The sequence below is a fragment of the Oryzias latipes genome, chromosome 3 (genome assembly GCF_053564925.1).
Source record: "Oryzias latipes strain Hd-rR chromosome 3, Olatipes_Hd-rR_3.1".
Lineage (NCBI taxonomy): Eukaryota > Metazoa > Chordata > Actinopteri > Beloniformes > Adrianichthyidae > Oryzias > Oryzias latipes.
The window spans coordinates 22,265,086-22,286,954 of record NC_136239.1 but is presented as its reverse complement, the minus strand read 5'-3'; the positions used below and the strand labels follow the sequence as shown (position 1 = coordinate 22,286,954).

At 38.1% G+C, this 21,869-nt stretch overlaps 1 protein-coding gene across 21 annotated transcripts in view; it reads left to right on the top strand.

Moving 5' to 3' along the window:
- Nucleotides 1-21,869, top strand: part of tjp1a (tight junction protein 1a) — a 111,036-nt gene that overhangs the window by 5,180 nt on the left and 83,987 nt on the right. For all 21 annotated transcript variants that reach the window (XM_020713625.3, XM_078944425.1, XM_020713620.3 and 18 more), the window contains exon 2: nucleotides 17,539-17,752. In XM_020713625.3, coding sequence (XP_020569284.1) covers nucleotides 17,539-17,752 — 214 coding nt within the window. The remainder of the gene's footprint in view (nucleotides 1-17,538; nucleotides 17,753-21,869) is intronic.

Below are 21,869 nucleotides of genomic sequence, written 5' to 3'. Positions count from 1 at the left end.
GATCAAAGGGATACAAATCGATTTACAAACTAATTGTTAAATCGTTATACGCCAAATAATTCAAGTCAGGTGGCACCCAAGGAGCCCGCATAGAGCATGCAAGTATCGTGTAAATAGCACTAATGGGCCCTTAGTGCGGTGCCTAGGATTTGGGGGGGGGGGGGTTAAAACGAAAAATCTGTATGGCATGTCTACGTCTCACCTACTTGACCCTTACTTTACCCTTGCATTTGTATTTACTACAACCTGTTGCTCGTAGCATACCTATAGAAAAAATGTACACACACATTTTTGGTCCAGAGACTCATCAAGCAGCCCACGACCCTCCTTTCTTGTACACCTGCGTGCCCAACACTTGTTTGCCCATTTTTCACCCTCAGACAGCCCTTATCTGGCAGTAAAGGCAGTTAGCTTACACTTCACACACCATGTTGTCTTTTTCTAGATGTGATATTGAGCGGTCAAAAGTGTTAATCTTTTGCTAATCTTGTATGGTTATCTCCTTATTTCAACAGAAAACACGCTGATCAGAAAATATTTTACATTGTAGGTACTGGCTTTTATTTTTTACCTTGACCCATAATCAAACACATTATCCAGTGTCATAATGTTTTACTTCATAACAATTTACCTTAGTATAATCCAAAGTAATCTTCCTCAACCATACTACATAATGCATGAATTGCATTAACAAACATAAATTAGACTTCAGACTTGGTAATCAAAAAATAATATAAAAAAGGTTTCTGGAAAAAAACTTTTCATTTTCATCTTTTATGCTGAACACAAGCACTCCAATATTTACTAAATGTATCAATCTGATTCCATCATGTCTGTCCGTAGTCCCTTCTGAGTAATGGTTGTGGCTGCTTGGCTACATTTTGCCGTGTCTGTCTGTGTCTTTGTTGTCATTAGAAGGAATTCCTCTCCTCCTGCATCTCAGCAGGAAGCCAGACCTCCACACATCAGCGCACATTTGCATCTCCCTTCCAAAGAGATGGCAGACATGACAGAGTTTGCATCAGGGACGTTTTCATGCAGTTTAGAGCATTTTTAAGTCAACAAAAGACAAGAATGCTTTAGCGCTACTTTACAAGTCAGTGATTACTGTCAGTGACTAACCATTGGGCCTTATAACAGCACACACAAGCAAAAGGCACAGTTTTAATTACATGAAGAATTTAAACACAATTGTTTTTAAGATTTTTTATGAGGTTTTGCTTTTCATTCTAGCAATAATAGCTTTATATCTAGGGAGAATAAAAATGGAACTTCTACTGGAACATGTCTGGTTATCTATCCTTAGGTCACACTACTGCTGTCAAATATGATGAGACTTATATTGGGGGTGCTCTGGTTTTGACACCTCTTGAGAGAGGAGGGGTGGTATGTCCGGGATCATCATATCACAGTGAAAAAGGTTGGAGACCATTAAAACAGGATTACTGCACTGCCTCAGACAACCACTTTAGGGAAGTTGAGCAACTGTGGAGCAAGTCCCTCGTTGATTTTCTCTTCACTTTCCCCAACATGGCATGGCTGTATTTATTCTCAATCATATCAGAGTCTGTGGAAGTGTGTGACATCAACTCAAGAGACTGACGAAACAGATTGTGAAGCTTGTTGAAACTTTTCTTATGAACTTTGTGTGCATCTTAGACCTCAAAAGACTACCAGTAAACAGGACTACAACAATGTTTTGACAGAACCAACTGCATTGACAAAGATGTTTGTGGGCTTTTAGTTTTAAAAAAGTCTATATAAATAAAAACATGTTTTTTCAGAGCTGTATGGAAACAGCAGGCAGCACCAAAAAAATAAAGTCTCCAAATTTAGACAAGGAAAGAAAGTCGGAACAGGTTCCAAGAAATAAAAAAAAACACTTCACCAGAGATAAAATAAGTTACAGACAGGTGTAACCTGCTGACTTTTAGTTTAGTTTAAAAAAAGTTTTGTTTAAAACCTTGTATGAAGATTTGAACTAGAGATCCATTCTGATGCAACCTGAAACCTTTTCTGCTTAGAACAATGCAAAACAGACTTTTCTTTTGTTTGGCAAAGTATTGAAACATTGTCTCAAGCAATAGATAAAAAAGTATTCAGGACTAATTGAGATGAACTGAAAGTACGTAATAAGTTAGTGGACAACCAAAGTTAGTTGCAGCCTGATCTTTAACTCCACTTCAAGACCAATTTGAAATCAAACACACCCAAAAAGACCCTCTCTGGTCATTTTTTGAGCCTATTTCAAAGCATTCTCAGTGGTCTTTTAATTACGATGTTGCCATTTTTTGCCAAAAATGGTGCAACAAAAATGTCGAGCAACATTGGAGCCATCCAGCCGTACAGTTTTGAGCCAGAGGAAGACAAAGACGTACATGGATCTATTCGTCGGATGGAGCAGACCAGGGAGCTTGTGGCCTGCCAATTGTAGCTTCAACTGCAATCTCTTTTAAACTGCGTTTTTTCTTCTGCTCCTGATTCCCAACGATTTGTATAAAGAAATACTCTAAAATGCTGAATGCTTAAGCATAATTTTCTTCTTTTATAATGAGAAAAATGTAAAAAAACAACACACATTTGGGTGGGTCTGAAAGAACCAGCGGCTCTCAAGACCACCCTTAGAAATGTTTTGTTATATTTTGCAGCTTTGCAATGCTTGATCAATTGATAGACACCAATGGTATCAAAGAGACTTATGCTTGCCTAGAGCATTTCAAAAACATTACTTTCAGCAGTCTCTGTCATTATCTGTCTATTACTGTCATCTCTCTGTTCTGGCTCATTACCTTCTTGCAAAGTTTTTGTAAATTTGTGTTTTAATGCCAACAGTAGGAGCCATTAAGCATTTTTTCTGGAGGCTACTAATTATGTTTTAAGCACCTTATTGTAAATCCTAAAACGCTTATAACTGATTCAAGTGTATCAAAACCCATATTTTACAAAGACAACGTAGCAGGGTGAGGAGTTTCTGCCCATCTGTCTGTCTAGATGTGTGTGTTTACTTGTCAGATATTGTTATTTAAATACTTTTAATCCTTTTTTTTACATAAAAATTTTTTCCTGCATGACCGACTAATGTTTTGAAACTCTTAAATTATCATTGAACTTTAAAATAAAAACTAAAACTAAGTTTTGAGTGTATCTAAAACATTTTTAGATACACTCAAAATGTATCTAAAAATTGCAAAAGTTTGATGATGATAGTAGAAGTCATTTCTAAAAGAAAAAAAAATCTCTAAATTAGAGAAAATTTTGCTAAGTGACCCAAAAATAGAAAAAAAAAACACGTGGTACTTTTAGTGATGGGAAGTTTTAGTCAGTGGGTAAAATACACTAATAAATAAACTAATATTTTTAATATTTCCTTTATTTTTGTCAAGCAGGTAAGCAATTTTCTAGTGGAAATATGTTTGACATTGATCATCAAATCTTCTAAAAGGATGAATCAAAAAAAGAGGAACTTTTGTTTTGAAGAGTAAACATTTTATATTAAAGTTATGTTAAAAAACATTTTTTTAATTCTAAAAAATGTTGCTAAACATCATGATGCCAAGCTGTCAGTTCTGCCACGAGTGTTTCTCCCAAATGTTACTCAATTTTAAAAGAGTTGGAGAGGCATCATAATGTAGAATGGCCTCACACCGAGGTAAAGAGAGATGATGAGGCGGCTTAATGGAGGCAATGATGAAACAGAACAGACTGAGACATTAAGAAAAGAGATGAGGAGGTGGCTGTGTGCCAGATGGTGTTGTGACCCGGCAAAGCACTTCACCTTTTTATTAACTAACTCATTCATCATGTTTTAAGAGCAGGTCTATCCTCTAAAAGCAACAAATATATTCATCATAGATCTTTTAGATCATATTGTTGTTATTTTATTTATTTATTTATTTTTTGCAATTTTTACTCCTAATGCTTATTTGTAAGATACAAATTGGTCATGTAGTCACAAGGATGGATCTGAAAGCATCCAAATGTCACTAAAGATCAACTTAAAGGTTCTCTAATGGATAAGGGCATTTACCAACAACGCTCAATCAATGCTTGTAATGAGTTTAGGATCATCCTTAAAAAGGAGTGATCCTCATGGCATATGCTTTAACTGGTTTTGCCTCTTCTTATGAAGCATGGGTTTAACATGCTGTTTTGTGTAGCAGCTGTCTGCTCTACTCCTTTCAACAATGACAGCCCCTGCCTTGTGTTCTTAGTCCACCTGCTCAGTGATGCATTAAGCCAACGTCCCTTCTTCTTCCACCCACCAACAAACACACAGCAGCCACTATCCTCTATAGTTACCAGCCCCCATGGGCTCCCTCCCCACTCTATTGAGGAACACACGCAAACACTCAAAAACTCTTGTCTCACCCCCTCCACCCTTCCAGTTCAACTTCTGAAGTCTACGATGCGTAATCTCAGACAAACTGACAATGCCTTGCTTTTGTTGGCTCAGCAGGAGGCTGCATCTGTCGTGAGCCGGTCAGCGTATTTTCTCTCAGACACGAAGAAAGACAATATTCGTAGCAGCTCGTAACCTAAAGAGTTTTATTCTTCATTTTGAGGCGTTTCCATCACATGTCTTTCTGTCTGCTACATGGAACAGTCCACTCATGTGTTAGTGTCTGTGTTTTTCATTCACTGTTTCTGTCCATTAGGAACTCACATGTTCTAACTTTGGCAAAATGACTGTAATCTCCTCTCAGATGGTTTATGCCACTAAAGGGAACAGATTACACAGGGTTTATTGACTTGTCGCTCTCCCACCATCCCTCCCACTCTCTGAGCATCCCCCTGGGTTTGTGTTTTTCATGATTTTGTTTATGTCGGGCAGTAGTGTGGGTAAAGTTCTGGTGTTTATTAGCCATTGACAGTTATGTCGATCTAAATATTTCAAATGAATCGCTGAAAAATCTGTATGACTTTTGTGAAGATAAGTTTTGGGGATTTGAACTTTAGATCTAGAATCAGGTAGTCTGACAGTCTTAAACTTTGAAAGTTTGAACAATGCCTCTGTCATCGTTCAGATATGCTATAATTACAACTTGTGATTATAATGCAAAGCGTTACCGTAGACAAGTAAACACTGATGGTTTTGATCATATGCTTTTTTAAAGTTTTTTTTTTTTCTTTCTTACCTTTACACACAGATAAATGTTTTTGTTACATGAAAACTTCTATTGTTTGTGAACCTTATTGGGTCCCTCATATATAGGCTTAACAAAAACAAAATGTACTGGATGATATTTTGGATGATGTCCCATGTGTCATTTTTGGTTCACTTTAAGAGGGAATCCTGTAGCAGCTATCAGAAACACGGATCAAGAGAGTAGACAGAAAAGACTTCTCACCCCCTCCACATTTCTATGAAAAGAGTGATAAATCATTGTGCTTTTCAGAGCTGATACCAATTATTACTAGTCATATTTGGTCAATAGATGAAATATGTAGCCAATTTTTGTTTGCACTTCCACTTCCAGGAAGTTGCTGGTGAGAGGGAAGTCTGGGCATCTTTGCTTAGACTCCTGCCCCCGCGACCCGGTCCCAGATGAGCAGAAGAAGAGAGATGGATGGATGGATGGATGGATGGATGGATGGATGGATGGATGGATGGATGGATGGATGGATGGATGGATGGATGGATGGATGGATGGATAGATGTTGCAGTAAAACTAGAAATATTGGCTTCAACATTTCTAATAACACAAAAACTCAAATAGCAATCCTGATATGTTCTTAAAGTCCCACTCCAACTATTTTTATCTGCTGTAAAAGCATTCCCAGTGTTCTTTTAATTATGATTATGTAGTTTTAGCCAAAAGCAAAAAGCCTGTGTCATTATCTAGGACATAGTTTCTGTGGAGCGGCAGGAGTTCATCAGAAATTTGCCTCTGGGTCGGTGCAGAAGAAAGCCTCCGCTGATATCCCGTCATCACTATGTTTACACTCTCTCCCGCTAGCTTTCAGCCCCTCAAAACCCTAAGCTAACACAATCGATACAACAAAAATGGCGAGCAATATTGAAGCTATCCAGCCGTTAAGATTTGAGCCAGATGCCAGCTCAAATTAGCAAAACTACGAAGCACATAAATCTAATTGTCTTCAAGTGGAAGTATCAGAATGGAGCGGAGCAGGGAGACTTTGGCCTGCTGATTGTAGTTTGTATGCAATAACAACAAACAACATTTTTGTCTGCTCCTGATTTAAAGATTTGAATAATGAAATACTCAGAAAAAAGGTTTTAATTTTAAATTATTTTATTTATGTCCTCCATCATGAGAAAAATGCTTCAAGAACAAAAAAAAATCACAAAAAGCACCATTTTCGTTGGAGTGAGTCTTTAAAAAAATTAAAACCTCCAATTATCAGAAAATGACTAGTATTTCTTTTAAGTTTAAACAAACAAAAATACACAGAGATCCCAGACTTAGTTCAGTTCCAGTCCATGTGCAATACGTTTAACAACAGAGACGTTAAAACTGGCTCACATCATCATGTTTTTTTAATGGCAGTGTTTGAAAGGCTTGTGGCTGGTAATGTATAAAGAAAATGATCCTACCCCTCTTTACACAAATCTATTGCAGACAACTTTAGTACACACCTAATCTAAAAATGTCATTTTCTGTGTTCTGAAATCACTCGATTACACAGAAGAACACATACTTGTTCTGCAGCTTCTCATTTTCTGTATTCGTAAATCTTAGGTTGCTTCTGTGTCATAAAACAAACCCTAATTGAGGTTTTTAGTTTAATTGTTTAACAGTGGGAGATGCAAAAAGCTAACAATGTTTACAGTAGGACATTGTTTCCTACTAACAGTAACACATGCTACTGGTAATTGTGAGATGTACACTGGGATAATGATTTTAATTTTGGGAGAGTTTTTGGTAGTGTTTTTACATTCCTCCAATATTCAATGTGCAGCTGCTCGCCTTAGTTTTTCCAAGTTTCTTCTTCTTCTTGTGTGATGAATCAAATTTGAACTTCCCAATCATTGCTCATGCAGTTTTTGCTTCTGATTGGCTCTTACCCATTTTGTGGCCTGTGTAACCAATCACATGGTCCTGGATGATGATAGAGCTGTATGTCTCAGCTGCATTTGAGTTGAAATACAGTTTTAAATTCACCTAATATCATCTAACTGGATTATTTAAAAAAAAGTAAAGAGGAAGCTGATATTAATTTATATAAAAATACCAAATATCAGATGATAAATCGGCCCAGCCATTTTATTGGGTGCCCCCCTAATAGTTATACTGTATTGATCTTCTGTGGTTTTTATTTTCAGGTGATTATTAAGGACTTAGCTGTTTCCAAAATCCATTTTCAAATAGAGTTTTGTTCACAATGCTTGTGAAGAAGAACAAATGAACACAATCACCACAACTGCATCCACTGCTGGATGGTGTAAATATATCTGAGAACAAGAGAGACAAAAAAATGTTTCATACCACAAATATACTTTTTGCATGCCATCAAAAATCTGTCATGTCATGGTGTTTCTCCTTTTGAGCCACAACAGAGCATCTTACCAATGGCCTATTACAGCCAAGAATCCCTGACATTGAGAGTTCCTATTGTCCTCCTGAAGAAATATTTTCAAAATAAGATTTGTGCAAAGGGATGGCTAGAATATTACAAAGCCGTGCTTTGAAAACATTCAATCTTTGATCATGGGTAAGATTTTAAGGCAATTGGCTAAAAATTAGATGTGTGATGAAAATAGATCTTTTATAAAAACACAAAGGAGATAAGAGTTTGCTAAACTTAGACAATGTTGCACTCATACTAAGACAATAAGCTGAATAATAAAGTCAAGCTGAATTACTTGGATCTTTCTCTGACAACTCAGTTTAATGAACTATCATACTTGTGTTCTTGCCATGTTTTTGTAACGCAGCACTTTACAGCTTTATGTTGTCAGTACACAGAGGAGAGCATTGAAGAACTCTTCCTGTCAGTGAGGTGAACAGAAGTCTGGTCCTGTTTGAAGAAGCCTTGACTTCCAAAATATGCGAGTCATACATTTTTGACCTCTGGTGGCTTTGGATTGTCACGATAAGCCATGGAAGACTGACAAGAAAGAATCCATCACTGACAGCCAAAAAAAAGAAGGACACAAAGGGGACCAACTGCTGCTTGACAGAAATTCCCCTTTTGCCTCATCTTTTCATTTTGGTTTAGATATATCTTTTTATTTGTCAGTCAAACTTCTTATTTTGCCAGGTTCCAAGACTGACATTTCTGATCTTTTTTCTTCTCTTTTGATTGTTAGGCTATAGTCTATTGTAGAATATTATACTTGATATTTTTAAACTGTCTTCTTTGGCTAATTTTTTAATTGAAAAAATATTGAAAATAACCATTAATGAACTGCTGTATCATTTTTTTTACACCTTTTGTTTTTAATAATATAACTTATGCCTTTGTTGTCTTCTTGTTTGTTTTAGGGCAATTTTAAAAATCTGTTCATAGACTGTGTATAATGTATAGCCATCATACTTATTTGGGCATTTACATTGAAAATGTAAATGACTTTTATAGAAAGAAAAAAATGCATTTTGTCATTGGTGCTTATTTATCCCCCAAAATTAAGTCCCAACTGTATGATTTACTGATTGTTCTTTTTTTTCTGTACAAGTGATAATTTGATTTTTAGCAATGAAGTAGTAGCATCTGAAAATAAGGTTTATACTGTTCCAAATTTTTAGTTTCAGACAGACAGCAGTTGAAAAAAAATCTGATTAGACAGCAAAAGTCTAAGCAAGAGCATGCATTCCTTTTTTTTTACAATTTGGATTCAATTAAATGAAACAACAACGCTTATTTGACACATTATTTCATTGGATTACCCGTTTATCAAGTACATTTAATGTGCATTTTAAGAGGTTTTTTTTTTTACCTCTGGTTCAAACCCTAAAACCCTTCAGTGTGGACTTTGTATTTTTATCGTTTATGTCTGCTTCTTTTTACTGGGCTTTTCCCACAGTCAGAATGCGTGTTTGATAAGTTAATTTGAGATTGCAGCTGGGAGAGGCTTTAGTAAACCCTTTGACCCTAACAGGAACAAAGCAAGTATAGGTAATGGATGGATGGACATTTCAAATGACTAAAAGGTAATCTCTAAACTCATTAACTTTTAAACTGAAAGTCTCAGGACGGCTTTGCCACATTGTGCTGTGCAAATTTAATGTGTTTGTATGGCTGGTGGTGTTTCTGCGTGTTTCTGTGTGGGAGAGGTGGATTTTGAAGTCAGCTCCTGCCCTGTTTGTTGCCCTTCTCGCGGCAGGGGTCAGACAGCGCTCGTGACTGTTTTCAAGCCATGTGGGATTCCTGTCTATATGCTTAATCTGGTCTGTCCATCTGTCAGGATTGTCTGGCTTTTTCCAAAGTCTTTGATCGCTAAAGATTTTCAAACTTGGCATTTCTGTCCAAGTGGCTTTTTAAAAGGCTAACAGGTCCGTCCTAGTAATGTCAAACAGTTCTTTGAAAAGTTTTTCTTGTTCTTTTTAGACTTTTTCCAAGGATGTCTTTGGCCATCCAACATGTTAGTCATGCCTTTTATTTGTCTGCTAGAAAGGGTCAGTGGGGTTATCCTGATCAAGACAATTTGTCATGCACCTCTTGTTCCCTCAAGTAGAGAGGGGGGGCCCCAGAAGCAAAATGATGCATGTTTATGGGTCACCATCACTTCCAGCTGAACAGTCAGGCATTACGAAGCAGTCTGGGCGACCTCGCAGCAGTACACTGACAAAGTCCCTCTGTCCTATGTCTTTTTAAATTATAGTCTCTTCCCTGGTTGTCTTTCATCCACCTCTGCCACTCAACAGCACTTGCCTTCAAGCTTTGTTCACCTGTTTGTTTTGTTCAAACTATTTGCCCTCATCTAGCCTTTACGTAAAATGTTTGCTTGCGTAGGACATGCTTGGTAAAAGGTTCTTGGAGAGTAGCGGTATATGAATTCATGCTGAAGGAACAAAAGTCAGTGCAGGTTTTATGGATGTTGCTTGATGAGCTGGAAGACAAATTCCCTGATGGAAGCATCCCAAGGCTTTGTGTAGTTTTCTTAGGAAAACAGTATCCTAGATGCGATTTGAAAGGCAGAAGGTCATTAAGGACAGGCTGTGAGGGGAAATGACAAGAAAAGAATGGGATCATATTGGTGTGGAAGTGTGTCTGTGTGAGTGAAAGTAGTCAATTCCTGTTGTTTTGCAGTATCATCTGATCTCCATAAGTGGGACCAGCTTTTCAATTTGAAAAGCTGTCATGATTGCTTTGAAGTCTCCTTTTGACCTCCAAAGCAAAGGTTAGCAAAATTGCTTGTTTTTGGGGGGGGGGGGATTTAATCGAGTGCTTATTTAGAACATCCACTGTGTTTTTTTAATTCTCCTTCTTTGCTGAGATCATCACAGCTGTCTGGTGTTTCCCAGAGTCATGCAACATTATGACCTTGGCTCCAAACATGCAGCGTGAGTCATATGGAAGTGTCTTCAGTGACTGGACAAGTAACGGATCCTGCCACTCATGATGTCCTACGATAAAAACTGCAAAATCATTGAGTGGTGGCAAAATTTCACAGTCAGAAAAAAATCAGCAGCGGAATGGATGCTTTAGATAAACCTAAGTAAGATAAGAACTGATTACAGCAAAATCCTGACACTGAGTACCGGTACATAAAGTGAGCTTTTTACAGGTTTGTCATACTTATCTAGACTCTGGTGTAGAATGCTAAAAACATGCACAGCTGATGACTAGATTAACCTGGACAGCATGGTCAGGAAGGAATATTTTTGCCTGCAGGACTTCTCAAATGTAGATTGCAGAACTTTTGTCTCCCCCTTCTGGTATTGAGAGTGACTGGACTGCTTAAGCATCGATGCGCGCAAAGGCAACATAGACTGTAATCCATCTTTGTTCTTGCTGACTTTGCATTCTTTTCTTTTTCTTCTTTTTGACTTAAGCGTAATCCTTTCCATGAATCCTTTCTTTGTAGAAGGAGCTCTGGAAAACTTTTTCGGACATTTCATTGGCACTTTGTGTTGACACACTCTTGTAGTTGCTGCCACTTTCTTTTGTCTTTTTTACTTTGGTTTTGGTATCAGAAATGTATTGCTGCATCTGTGGTAGTCCAACAAATGTTGACCTAAGATACCAGGTTTAAAATGTAGTTTTTCCAAGATGTAAAATTTAAAATATGACCTACTTTATCTTTTTTACTATCAGTGTTAAAGATATTTAAAAGTCACACAGTGTAGATTTGAACCAAAATCCCAATTCCCCAAATAAGTCCTTTTTTTTTAAATAAGTTTGTTAATTTGAAACAAATTTGGCTAGCTGTCTTTGATAGTGCATGCTGTTTTTATAAACATAAAAAAAATTCAAAATGATTTACATGGTAAGTTTTTTTTCTTTTGCCATAATAAGACTATATATTCTTTGCGCTTGAAAGTTATTATATATTATTTACACAAGTGGGTCTCCACCACTAAACTAATGTTATACCAAGGGAAATAACAAAGAAAGCAGTTTCTCTTTTAAATCAATCAGTCGGTCTAAATGTTGTTTATTTCTATGGGATTTTGAAAAAACATATTACAAAGCTTATAAGGCTCGGTCAGAGCGCTCCATGAGGTCTCTGCAAAAAGGATTACCACCATGAGTTGCTTTTAGTTGCCATGGTGACTTTATGGCCCAAAATTTAAAAAAATAAATAAAATATTCAGCTGTTGTAATCTAAAATGTGTGTTCACAAGTACAGCAGCCACACTTCCTGAGTTTTGTTTATTTTTTTTTATTTTTTTTGCAGCTGAATCCGCTCATTAAAAACAGCATCATGACTACTGTTAGGATCCTAAGCTTTTCCACATATAGTTTCATTTAGACAGTGCAAAACAAAACAAACCTTGCAGCTTATCTAAAGGTATCACATTAGATGTTAAAGGCTTCCAAAATGTGATGAAAATCTCAACGAACATTTTGGAGCTTTTATCATAATGGTTTTTGTCTTTTTCATGACCACTCATGCACAGAAACTGAACTCATCAAGCTAATGACAACTCATCAAGCTTTTTCTGTATTTTTAGTCCAGAGCACTCCATCTGATTTTTCACATCAATGCCTTTTTCTACAGTATATTACTTAAAATAGGAATGTGCTTCTGTTTCAAGTCCTCATCTGATTCATGCAAGACTATTGCTAACAATGAGGCTATTTGGGAGAAAATGCTGCCATTCTGGGATGAGATAATAAAGCTTCAGCGGCTCTGTCGTTGCACGGAGACTGGAGGGGGGGGTTGCCTCTATTTTCGGCTGTAGTCTCATATAATATTTATAAGCTTCACCTCGTATTGCAGATTGTGCCTAATGTGTCTTCTTTTCTTTATTTTGATTGCAAGAAGGCAGTATGCAGGTACGAGGTCATAGTGGGTACAGTTTGTGAGTGCCCTCCAGACTTTTTGGGGATTTTGTTTTGTTATTTCTCTGGAGGAAATAAAAAGTGAGACAAACTTCATACAGACAGACACAGATAAGCTGTGTCTAGTAGACTGGCTTGCGTAGTTCAATAAATCCTTGTTAAATCCTGCTGCATAAATCATTTGTAGACTGACAGCAAGTGTGAAGCCATGGTGGTTTGAAAGGTTTCAGCATTCGAACGGCTGTTTGAGCCACCTGCCTGTACAAAACGAGACGGAGAGGCAGTTTCCTGTCACCAAAGATTTAGTTGTCTGTTGTTTCATAAGGTTTTACACATCAGATATTTTTATTTTATTTAAAAAGCACCTCGATGAAAAATTGGTGAGACAACAGATTTTTCCCTTTGTTTTAGTTGAGGTATTAGCTACATAGCATGTTAACAAGATTTTGTTGTTACTCTGTCTTACGAACAGAGTTCCTAAAGCCAATCAGCTTCATAAGCTGCTGCCGTTTGTATTAATGAAATCCCTTTGTGAAAGTAACACTGGGATTACAGTAAGAACGACTTCTAATGTTCCTCCAGACTGTCTGCTATAATCCACTGTGGATACACACAAGCAGCAGCTGCAACAGGTACAGTAAACACTGATTAAACAATAAATATAATCTACCTTTGTGCAAGAAAAGCATTGATCCTCTGCAATTATTTATGTTTTTGCAGCACAAAAGGCATTTTCAAGCAATGTTCATTCCGTCATCTGCAACATGCATTCAAGCACCCACTTTCAATAAAAAGTCTATGTAAATGCATGTTTCAGGCTTTCACATTTAAAATTTTTCTGTTCACACGTCGCAATGCAAGTTTTTGCGATCCTTTTTGGGCTCTATGTACAAAACACGCATATACTGAATGCACATTGAAAATTAAAACTATAGGTTGAAATTTGACCAATCAGGCACTCGGTTTTGGTAGTGATATATAGATGATGTCTCTTTAAATCCACAGAAGTGCCAACTGTTTCAAATTTGGTCATGGATGAGAAATTAATCGTTTTGGTTTGTGCCCGGACAGATTTATTTGACACCAAGTCTTTTAAAAATCAGGATAGAACCGGGGGAAGAAAAAGCCTGGAGCCAAATTTGCGCTGCTTCGACATTTTGTACCAAGCCTCTTTCAACTGTAGGTGGCGAACATGCGCTAGTAAAAAGTAGCAAATTTAACAACAAGAAGACGCCCCTACCTGTTTGTTCACTAAGAAAACTGTTAAAGTCTCCTTTACCAAGTAAGCTCGACACTAATGCAAGGAGGGCATTTATGTGTGCAACTACTGGTCAAGCAACACAGATGAGAGCAGCTCATCCTTCACGGCTAATGAGCTCAACTGGTTCTTCTCCCGTTTTAATCCATCACAGCAGTCAGATACCCCCTCTCTTCCCCATTCAAGAGCTTGAGGTGAGTGTAGAAAACAGTCAAGCAACAAAAGGCTGCCTTGGGAAGGTCCAGCTTTTAGGAGTCTTACTAACCTCCTCAACCTCTTCCAACATATTGCCTGAAAGACCCCAACATCATTTATATATTAAAGAAAGCAGCCACAGGTAATCCCAATGACTATTGCCATATCCCCTTCACACCTGTCATCATGAATTGCTTTGAGAGACTGGTCTTCATCTGCAGACCTGCCTTCTCCCAAACACCAGTTTGCTTTCAGAACAAACAGATAAACTGGGGATGCAAAAGTGTTAGTTCTAAGCAACCTGGACACAATGAGGGATACGTGGTGATGTTTTCATTGACTACAGCTCAGCCTTCAATAAAATCAAACTGGACCTTTTCTTTAGCTAAGCTGACAGACCTGGGTTTCCCACTATCGACCTGCACGTGGACCAGAGAGTTCCTGACAAATCTCCCACAATGTCAAACTTCTCCTCTCCTCCCTCTGCATGCTCAGTAAAGGCTTCTCTTGGGGTTGTGTGCTGAGTCAGTTTAGCACTCCCTCGACAAACACAACTACCATCCAGCTAAGCACTAGAACACCATGATTAAATTTGCAGATGACACCACAGTTGTTGGGCGAGGGTTAGATCCCCCAACACCAAAGCCATTATCAGATCGAACAGCAGAGCCTCAACTTCCAAAGTGTGCTGAAGGAAACCAACTGGAGGATGGGGCTGTTGGTGACCTTCTACCACTGTGGAGCGGAGAGCCCCCTTGACATTCTCCATGCCAGTATGCAGTATACAGAAGAGTAGACAGGGAGGGAATAAAGAGCATTATTGGATGATCAGGCGACTCTTTCCTTGAGAAAATTTCACAACCTACACTGCCTCAACAGAACTCAGAACATCCTTGGAGAACAGTTAAACCCCGCTGTTTACCCTGATGTCTTATGAGAGATGCTGCAGGTGGATCCAAACTCAGACTAAAAACCTGTTAATTCCTTTGAGCCAATATTTCACTAGAGCACACATCCACTAAACAATTTAGGGTTCTCAGTTAAAGGACACTATTATTACCTCAACAGCACATGGTTCTAATTTAAAATCTAGCCTAAGTTTTTCTGTAGAGCTCTGAAGGCAGCAGACAGATGCCAACCAAGCAAGTGCACCACTAATGCAGTGCATGTTGCAGGTGGGAAACTGTTGCCATTTACAGAGGATGTTTTCAGGCGGTGGAATTAATACTTTGACAATCTTCTCCATCCCACTGATTTATCTTCTAATGAAGACGGCCTTTGGACATGTCTCTGAAGTGGTCTCTGAAAATTCTCATGCAGGAGCTAGACCATGGTACGAGAATTAGCTCCACTTGTGAGACCATGGTTCTTGCTGGGAAAAGCAGAATCCCTCTTCCAAATGTGTCCCCAGACTGTGGGTTGTGAACATTAATCTGGGATTTGGTCATACTGGTGGTTGAAGTGAGAATCGTTTGCAGGTTGACTGGAGTCTCCCTAAGACAGAGATTGCGTGACCAAATGATCAAAGTTAGATGGATGGACAGATATAAATAAATGGATGCATGGATTGATACTTTTTTTTTTGGATATGTTTTTTGTTTTTGTTTTTAATAAAAAGGCCTGTCATTTAAATCAGATTAACCTAAAAACATCTCGTGCTAAAAAATGACAAGCTGTCAGACTGTCAGCTGTAGTTTTTTTCTGTTTGCTTTAGACTGTGACATATTGTCAAGTCAAACTCAGTATAATTCTCCTGTTCAGCTCTTTGATTGACGACTTGTGTCTGTATGATACAACTGGTGACAGCAGGTCCGTCTTCTCTCACAGGACCATAAAGTATTAACAAACTCTGGGAGCTGAGCCTATCCTTTGTCTGTTATAAGTAAATGAACCACCAGTTGTTAAAAGATGCTCATGTGCTTGAATTGACTATTTAATTGTTTTCTGCTCAGAATATTAGGTATATGGTAGAAAATAAAACATCAAATGGGCTTGTTTACTTCTTGTGGAAACCCACAAATATTGATTTTTGAATGATATAAACGTCAGATAGTAACATAAATGGTTGTTCCCTTTCCAGTTTTCCATGTTTTTATCATGACAATTATTTTCACCCATCCATTTTTTCCTAATTTAGTTATTTCCATCTTATTTTAACCTTTTTCCTGTTACAATTCATATCACCTGTGATTTAAACATTAAATGCCCCCCAATAACTAAATACATGCATAAATCAGTTAAGCACCTTGTGATTTGTGTTTAAATGTTTGCCTTAAGTGACTGTATAAATCAAACACATGGAAGAAGAAGCCTCAATGTGTCTTTAATGGAAGATAAATAGACTCTCCATGCTCAGTCTCCATCTGCAGGCTACCCGCTGACATTCAGCCCAATTATTCACACTTGCTTGGGTTCAGCTTTTGCCAACAGGACGCAATGTCCTTTAAAGTAAAGACAGAAACTTCATATTCTTTAGACTTCCAGTAGTTTTCCTGTTTTTATTTCGATGTGGAACTGCCTGAGTGAATTTTTTGTAGCAACTTCTGGAGACCACAAGACAATACGATTTTGGAAAAAGCTTGAAAGTTGTTCTCTTACTTGCAGTAATTGGGTCTGAAGCTATGAGGTTAAAAATAGTAAATATTCTTTTTTTTTTTGCAAAAAAAATTTAGAATAACACTTTTTGTCAACTGATTACTGCCAGTTTTCTTTGCAGTGGTGATGGGAAAAAAGGAGAAAAGGGGAGACATCATGGTGTTACGCCCCCTTTGTGTCTAGGGGTGCTAGGGGGGGCATAACATAAAAAAGTAAAGGTTTGACTAATAAATTAACTGTAACAAATACACCAAACGAATGTCTCCATAAAAATATAAGAACTTTATTTACAAATTAACAAACACCAACCAACAAGAACTAATAGTGAAGCTAAAAGGCTTCAGGGTGAACCCAGGCCAAAATAACAAACGAAACCCCAACTAACTGAAACATGTCATCTTACCTGTAAATGAAAGGAAAGGGAAATAAATGACAAAACTCTAACCTCCCTAACCTAACAAAAACAGGAGAAAACGTGTACTAAACAAAATGGCGGTTCACCCCTACAGCTTCACTTAAACAAATAACTATAAACCAAAAGACTAATCAGAGTGGGCACAGACAATACAAACTACGAAGAACTAAGAATACAAAATACAAAAGTGCACAACTAAACAAGAGGTGAAATCAAAAACAAAATGGAGAAGAGGGCCAAGCTGCAGTGGAGACTGTTGCAGCAAGGCTCCCCTCTCCCGGTGTGGAGGTCCATGTGGTGGTTTTGAAAGGCTGCCTCCACCAGCTTGTCCAATTGGAGGCCACACCTACATGAACCACACCTGCAAATAATTAGACACAAACAGACACACAAAGATCCCCAAAAAACACAAGTCCCACTCTGATACAGAAATAATACAAAAAACACAGAACAAAACCAAATACGGCCACAGCCGTAACAATGGTTTTCCAAGTAGCCTTCAAAAAAAACTGCAAAAATGTTATACTTGAGACCACACAGTGAATAAGAAAGGGGTGCCTATGGTGAAAATTCATAAATGAACATGCCTTGCAGGAGAAATACACCATTTCTATATTTTATCTGCAGTTGGGTTATGACAAAATAGTTTCATTCTATCATGCAGGGTGACTCCTCAAGATGGAGAAATGTCCCCGTCGGGTGCTGCCGGATGTTCTGACGGGCCTGTGGGTGCTACAGGTGGCGCTGGTGCTCTGACATTGCCCGCCACATCAACCCTCTCACTTCCAGTGAGCCAGGCCAAACCATCTCTGCGCCGCATCAAAGGCCGCATTCACCGCAGCAAGAGCCTGGACAGCATCGACCTGCTCGACTCCAATGTAAGGCACATTCAGATTTCTGGTGCAACTTTATGTGTTCAGGTACAGAAATAATAATCTGAGATGACATTTACTGAAAATGCATTTTATCCTGCTTAAATTCACACCAAAAGTCTATTTTTTAGCACATTCTTACCACGAAAAACAGTTTTATTAAAGTTGAAATCTGCACAAGCAGAGCGCTAATGCAGCCTCAAACATGGGATAACCTTTAGTTGCATAATATTTCTTTGGTTTTTAGATAGACACATTCCATATGCATCTCTCTATGAGTGGTTTATTCTCATGAAAAGTATTAATCTGATAAATGATTGGATAAGCTGCTTGGATCTGAAAAACCCTTCCTAACTCTGGGATTGTCCATTGAGCTGAGAACTGGCCCTCTGGGTAACTCATGCGTACTTGTGCACTTGTGTCTGTGTACCTTGCTGTGCACACAGGTTCGTGCATGTTCACGATTAATGTGGGCCGGGTGGTATTTGGGAACGCGACCAACAGTTTATGATGTAAAAACATGCCAATCTGCTGTTAATGCGTGCTTGCTACGCCCCTTTTTATGTCACCACAGTGGACTCAGCTAAATCGTCCTGTCTCTGCACAGGCCTGTTAAACACCCACCCCCACCCACTACCTTCTTTCTTTCTTGACCCTCTGTAGATGTCTCCTTTAATAAATGTTCATTGTGTGATGTCTCCTCATCCACCCCCGTCCTTTCTCCCCAGGTTGACAGTCCACCATGTCAGTGTGTGTTTGCGTGGGTCTGTGGGAGTTCAAGCTTGCGCATGCTCGTTTTGGATGTTTGTTATGTTAAATGGCCTTATACGAGGGTTGCCTGGTGCGTCTGTGTTAGGAGTCATTATTTATTCCTCCCTTCGCTCAGCGGCTGGCCTCTGGCCTGAGCATGAGCAAGTCTCATTAAGGTTAAGAAAAGCAAAATTTCCACCTCACACAAATTAATCCATTAGTGATTGTTAAAGAGGGCTGAAGGTGGTGGGGGTGACAGTCCACGACATGCTATGAGACGACACCGCTGAGTGGCTGCAACGACCAAACGCTGAATTCATCACTTTTGATTGACCCCCATTGCTTTTTTTTTGGCAGTTTCTAAATTTAAGGTACAGTCTAAATTATCTCAGGATTTTTAAAGATCCACTCCGAAGAAAATTGTGTTTTAGTGTTTTCAACATGTTTTTGTAGCAATTTTCTTAGGATGAAGAACATACATAAAGAAAATTAAGATTAAAACTGAATTTATGAGTCTTTCTTTATTCAAATCATTGTGGATCAGTAGCAGATACAAAATTGCTGTTGTAAAAAGCTTGTAGGTATGATGTAGAACCTACAATGAATATCAAGCCACAAGCTCCCTTCTCCGCTCCATTCCGATGCACCCGCTTGTAGATGACTAGATCCATGTCCTGTTTTTCTCGTCTGAGCTGACATCTGGCTCAAAACTGTACGGCTGCTTCGCTCGCCATTTCTATTGCACTAGTAATGTTAGGTTGGTGTTGTAAGGGGCTGTAAACTAGCAGAAGAGTGTGTAAACAGATGGATTATGGGAAGTGTGGGTGGGCTTACTGCACGCCAATAACTGATGTTCTAATGAACTACCACCGTTCTGCAGAAACATTGTCCTAGAAAACGGCACAGTTTTTATATTTGGGCTAAAAACAGCATAATCATAATGAAAACACCACCGGGAACGCTTTTAAAGTAGATCAAAACATGATCGGAGTGGGACTTAAAACCCCCTGGGGCGCTCCACTACACGCTACCTAAATCATTACTGCTTTTCACTAGGTCAATACAGTTGCTTCTTACTTTCCTGTTTTTTTTTTTGTTTTTTTTTATTGTAGCACTTTTGGCAAAATTTGTGTTGTAATTTAGGAGGACTTATCCAACTATGGAACTTCAAATGCTAAGTACCTACAGTTTATATATACATTGGTCTAGCTTCATTGTTCTGACTGATTATTTCCTATTTCCTAATTCATAAAAAGTATTTTAAGACAAACACTTGACATTTAAAAGCTATGTGACACAATTATCTGGAATTAGTCCAAACAAGTTTTGTCACTGGTCACATAACTGAATTTTGAGTGGCAAAGAAGCTACTTTTCAAACTAAAACTGGGGGCATTTATGATACAAAGGATCAATGATGAACCTTTTATTGGGGAAATAAAAAAAAAAAACTGTAAAAAAAAATGTTGACATGCTTCTGAAATAGTCAGTCACAGAAACTGAAACTGGATGGTTTTGCTGTCCATGTTGCAACAACTGTCAAGCTAGTTTATCCAGCCCATTTGTCTATCTGACAGTAAACTCTCAGGAGTTAGGATTCCACATGCTTACCCTTCTCTTATAAAATCTTTGATCTGAGCCTTCTTTGACTTGTAGTGCATCACATATATTTTAAAAGGAAACCCCAGGACTCCCATCCCTGCTGATGTAAAATGCTGTTATGTGTGTAGGCTTTCTGTAATGGTGGGCTTGCAATTTTGCCTGGACATATTGTGTTACATCTCACTTAAACTTTTACCAGAGAGGAATATGACAGAAACATTTAAAGAAAACTACACATCAGTAGTTGGTATGTTCTGTTTAGTGACTGCTCACACATAAAATGATCCCTGCGTCCCTCACAGCCAGTCATTGAACATATTAACTCAGTTTTGCTTGTTTGTGGAAAAAATAAAAGAAAATTTGAACAGCTCTTCTAGAACATGCATGCTTTAAAACTGCACTTTAATTCAAATAAAGTCAAATCAATTTGATTGGGTTTCCTGCTCACAAATTACTTAAGTAAAGCCTTATAACTTTGGAGCATCCATTATAGTTCCTGCTGTCAGCTGTGGAGAAATCATACATTTATATCCAATAAATAAGACCAATATTCTTGTGATTTTACAGAAATAAACCTTGCTGTAAGTACAAAAACAGTTTGAATATATAACTTTTGTTAAAATTGGTATTAACCCCTCTTAACGATCAAAGTATTTTAAAGTTGTATTATTTTATCTAAGACATTTTTTGAATACATTTAGGTGGTGGGAGACGCTTTGAGGAATAGAATCCATGCAATATTCAGATAAAGTCTAATTTTTCACATGGCATTGATGTAAAGACTAAGTTTCACATCCTGGAGTCCTTTGAAGATTAAGTTTCAAACTAAAAAAAAAAATCCTCGTCCATTCCATCAACACTTCTGTGCATCACATAAGGCATGTTGCTCAAGCGACTTTGCCCTCTGTTTTCCTGTCCTGCTGTGGACCATCACAGCACATCTACAAGTGAAAGTTTGAAACATTAATGAAGGATGGGAGGAACAATCCACCTCTTAAAGCTGTGTTGATGCTTCTATTTTGGTGGGTGAGAAAAAATAGCACTGTCTGGGCTAAAGATAAAAAGAGCAAAAGTCTATGGATCCTCTGGGATTTCTGCTATTATTTATTCAACAAAAGCCAACAGAGAACTCACTACTCTGTTCTGGGCCACAAAAACACACTATTGGTGAAAGTCAGTGGAATGACATAGACACATACAGAAGTTGTGCACAGTAAATCTGTGGGCCTAAGAATTGCATCTGCAGAGTTAAGAAGACTTCTTAGACTGCTTTCCTTATGGCCTGGTTCCAGATGAAAGATTGGTTAAAACCTTTCCATCAGGTATCTTAGTGTATTTGTGCTTTTAGATAGATTAAATTAAGTTCCTCTCAATGTATTTTAGCTAACTATGGTCTCCAAAAGGTAGGTCACTCCCATTTCTCATATATTGTCTAATGTAGATACAACAAAAAAACATTTTGAGAATAGCTGAAACTCAATTTTTCCACACTGAAAGTCTTCCAACTGATAGGCTTCTTGTTACACTACTCAAATTAAAGCAGTAACATGTTTTTTTTTAGTGTGAGTAAAGTGCATGAATGCATCAAGGAATCTCCTGTGGTTCTCACAAACTTATAAACCCAGGTGGTTGGTGGTTAGAACTCTGGCTTGTTGGTGGCCACAAACCACAAATGGCAAACCTGCAACAGGTCAGCTGAGGAACAGACGGTGACAAAGAGAAATGGCTGTGATACATGTAACAAAGGAGTAGAGGTTATGACACGGGTGGGC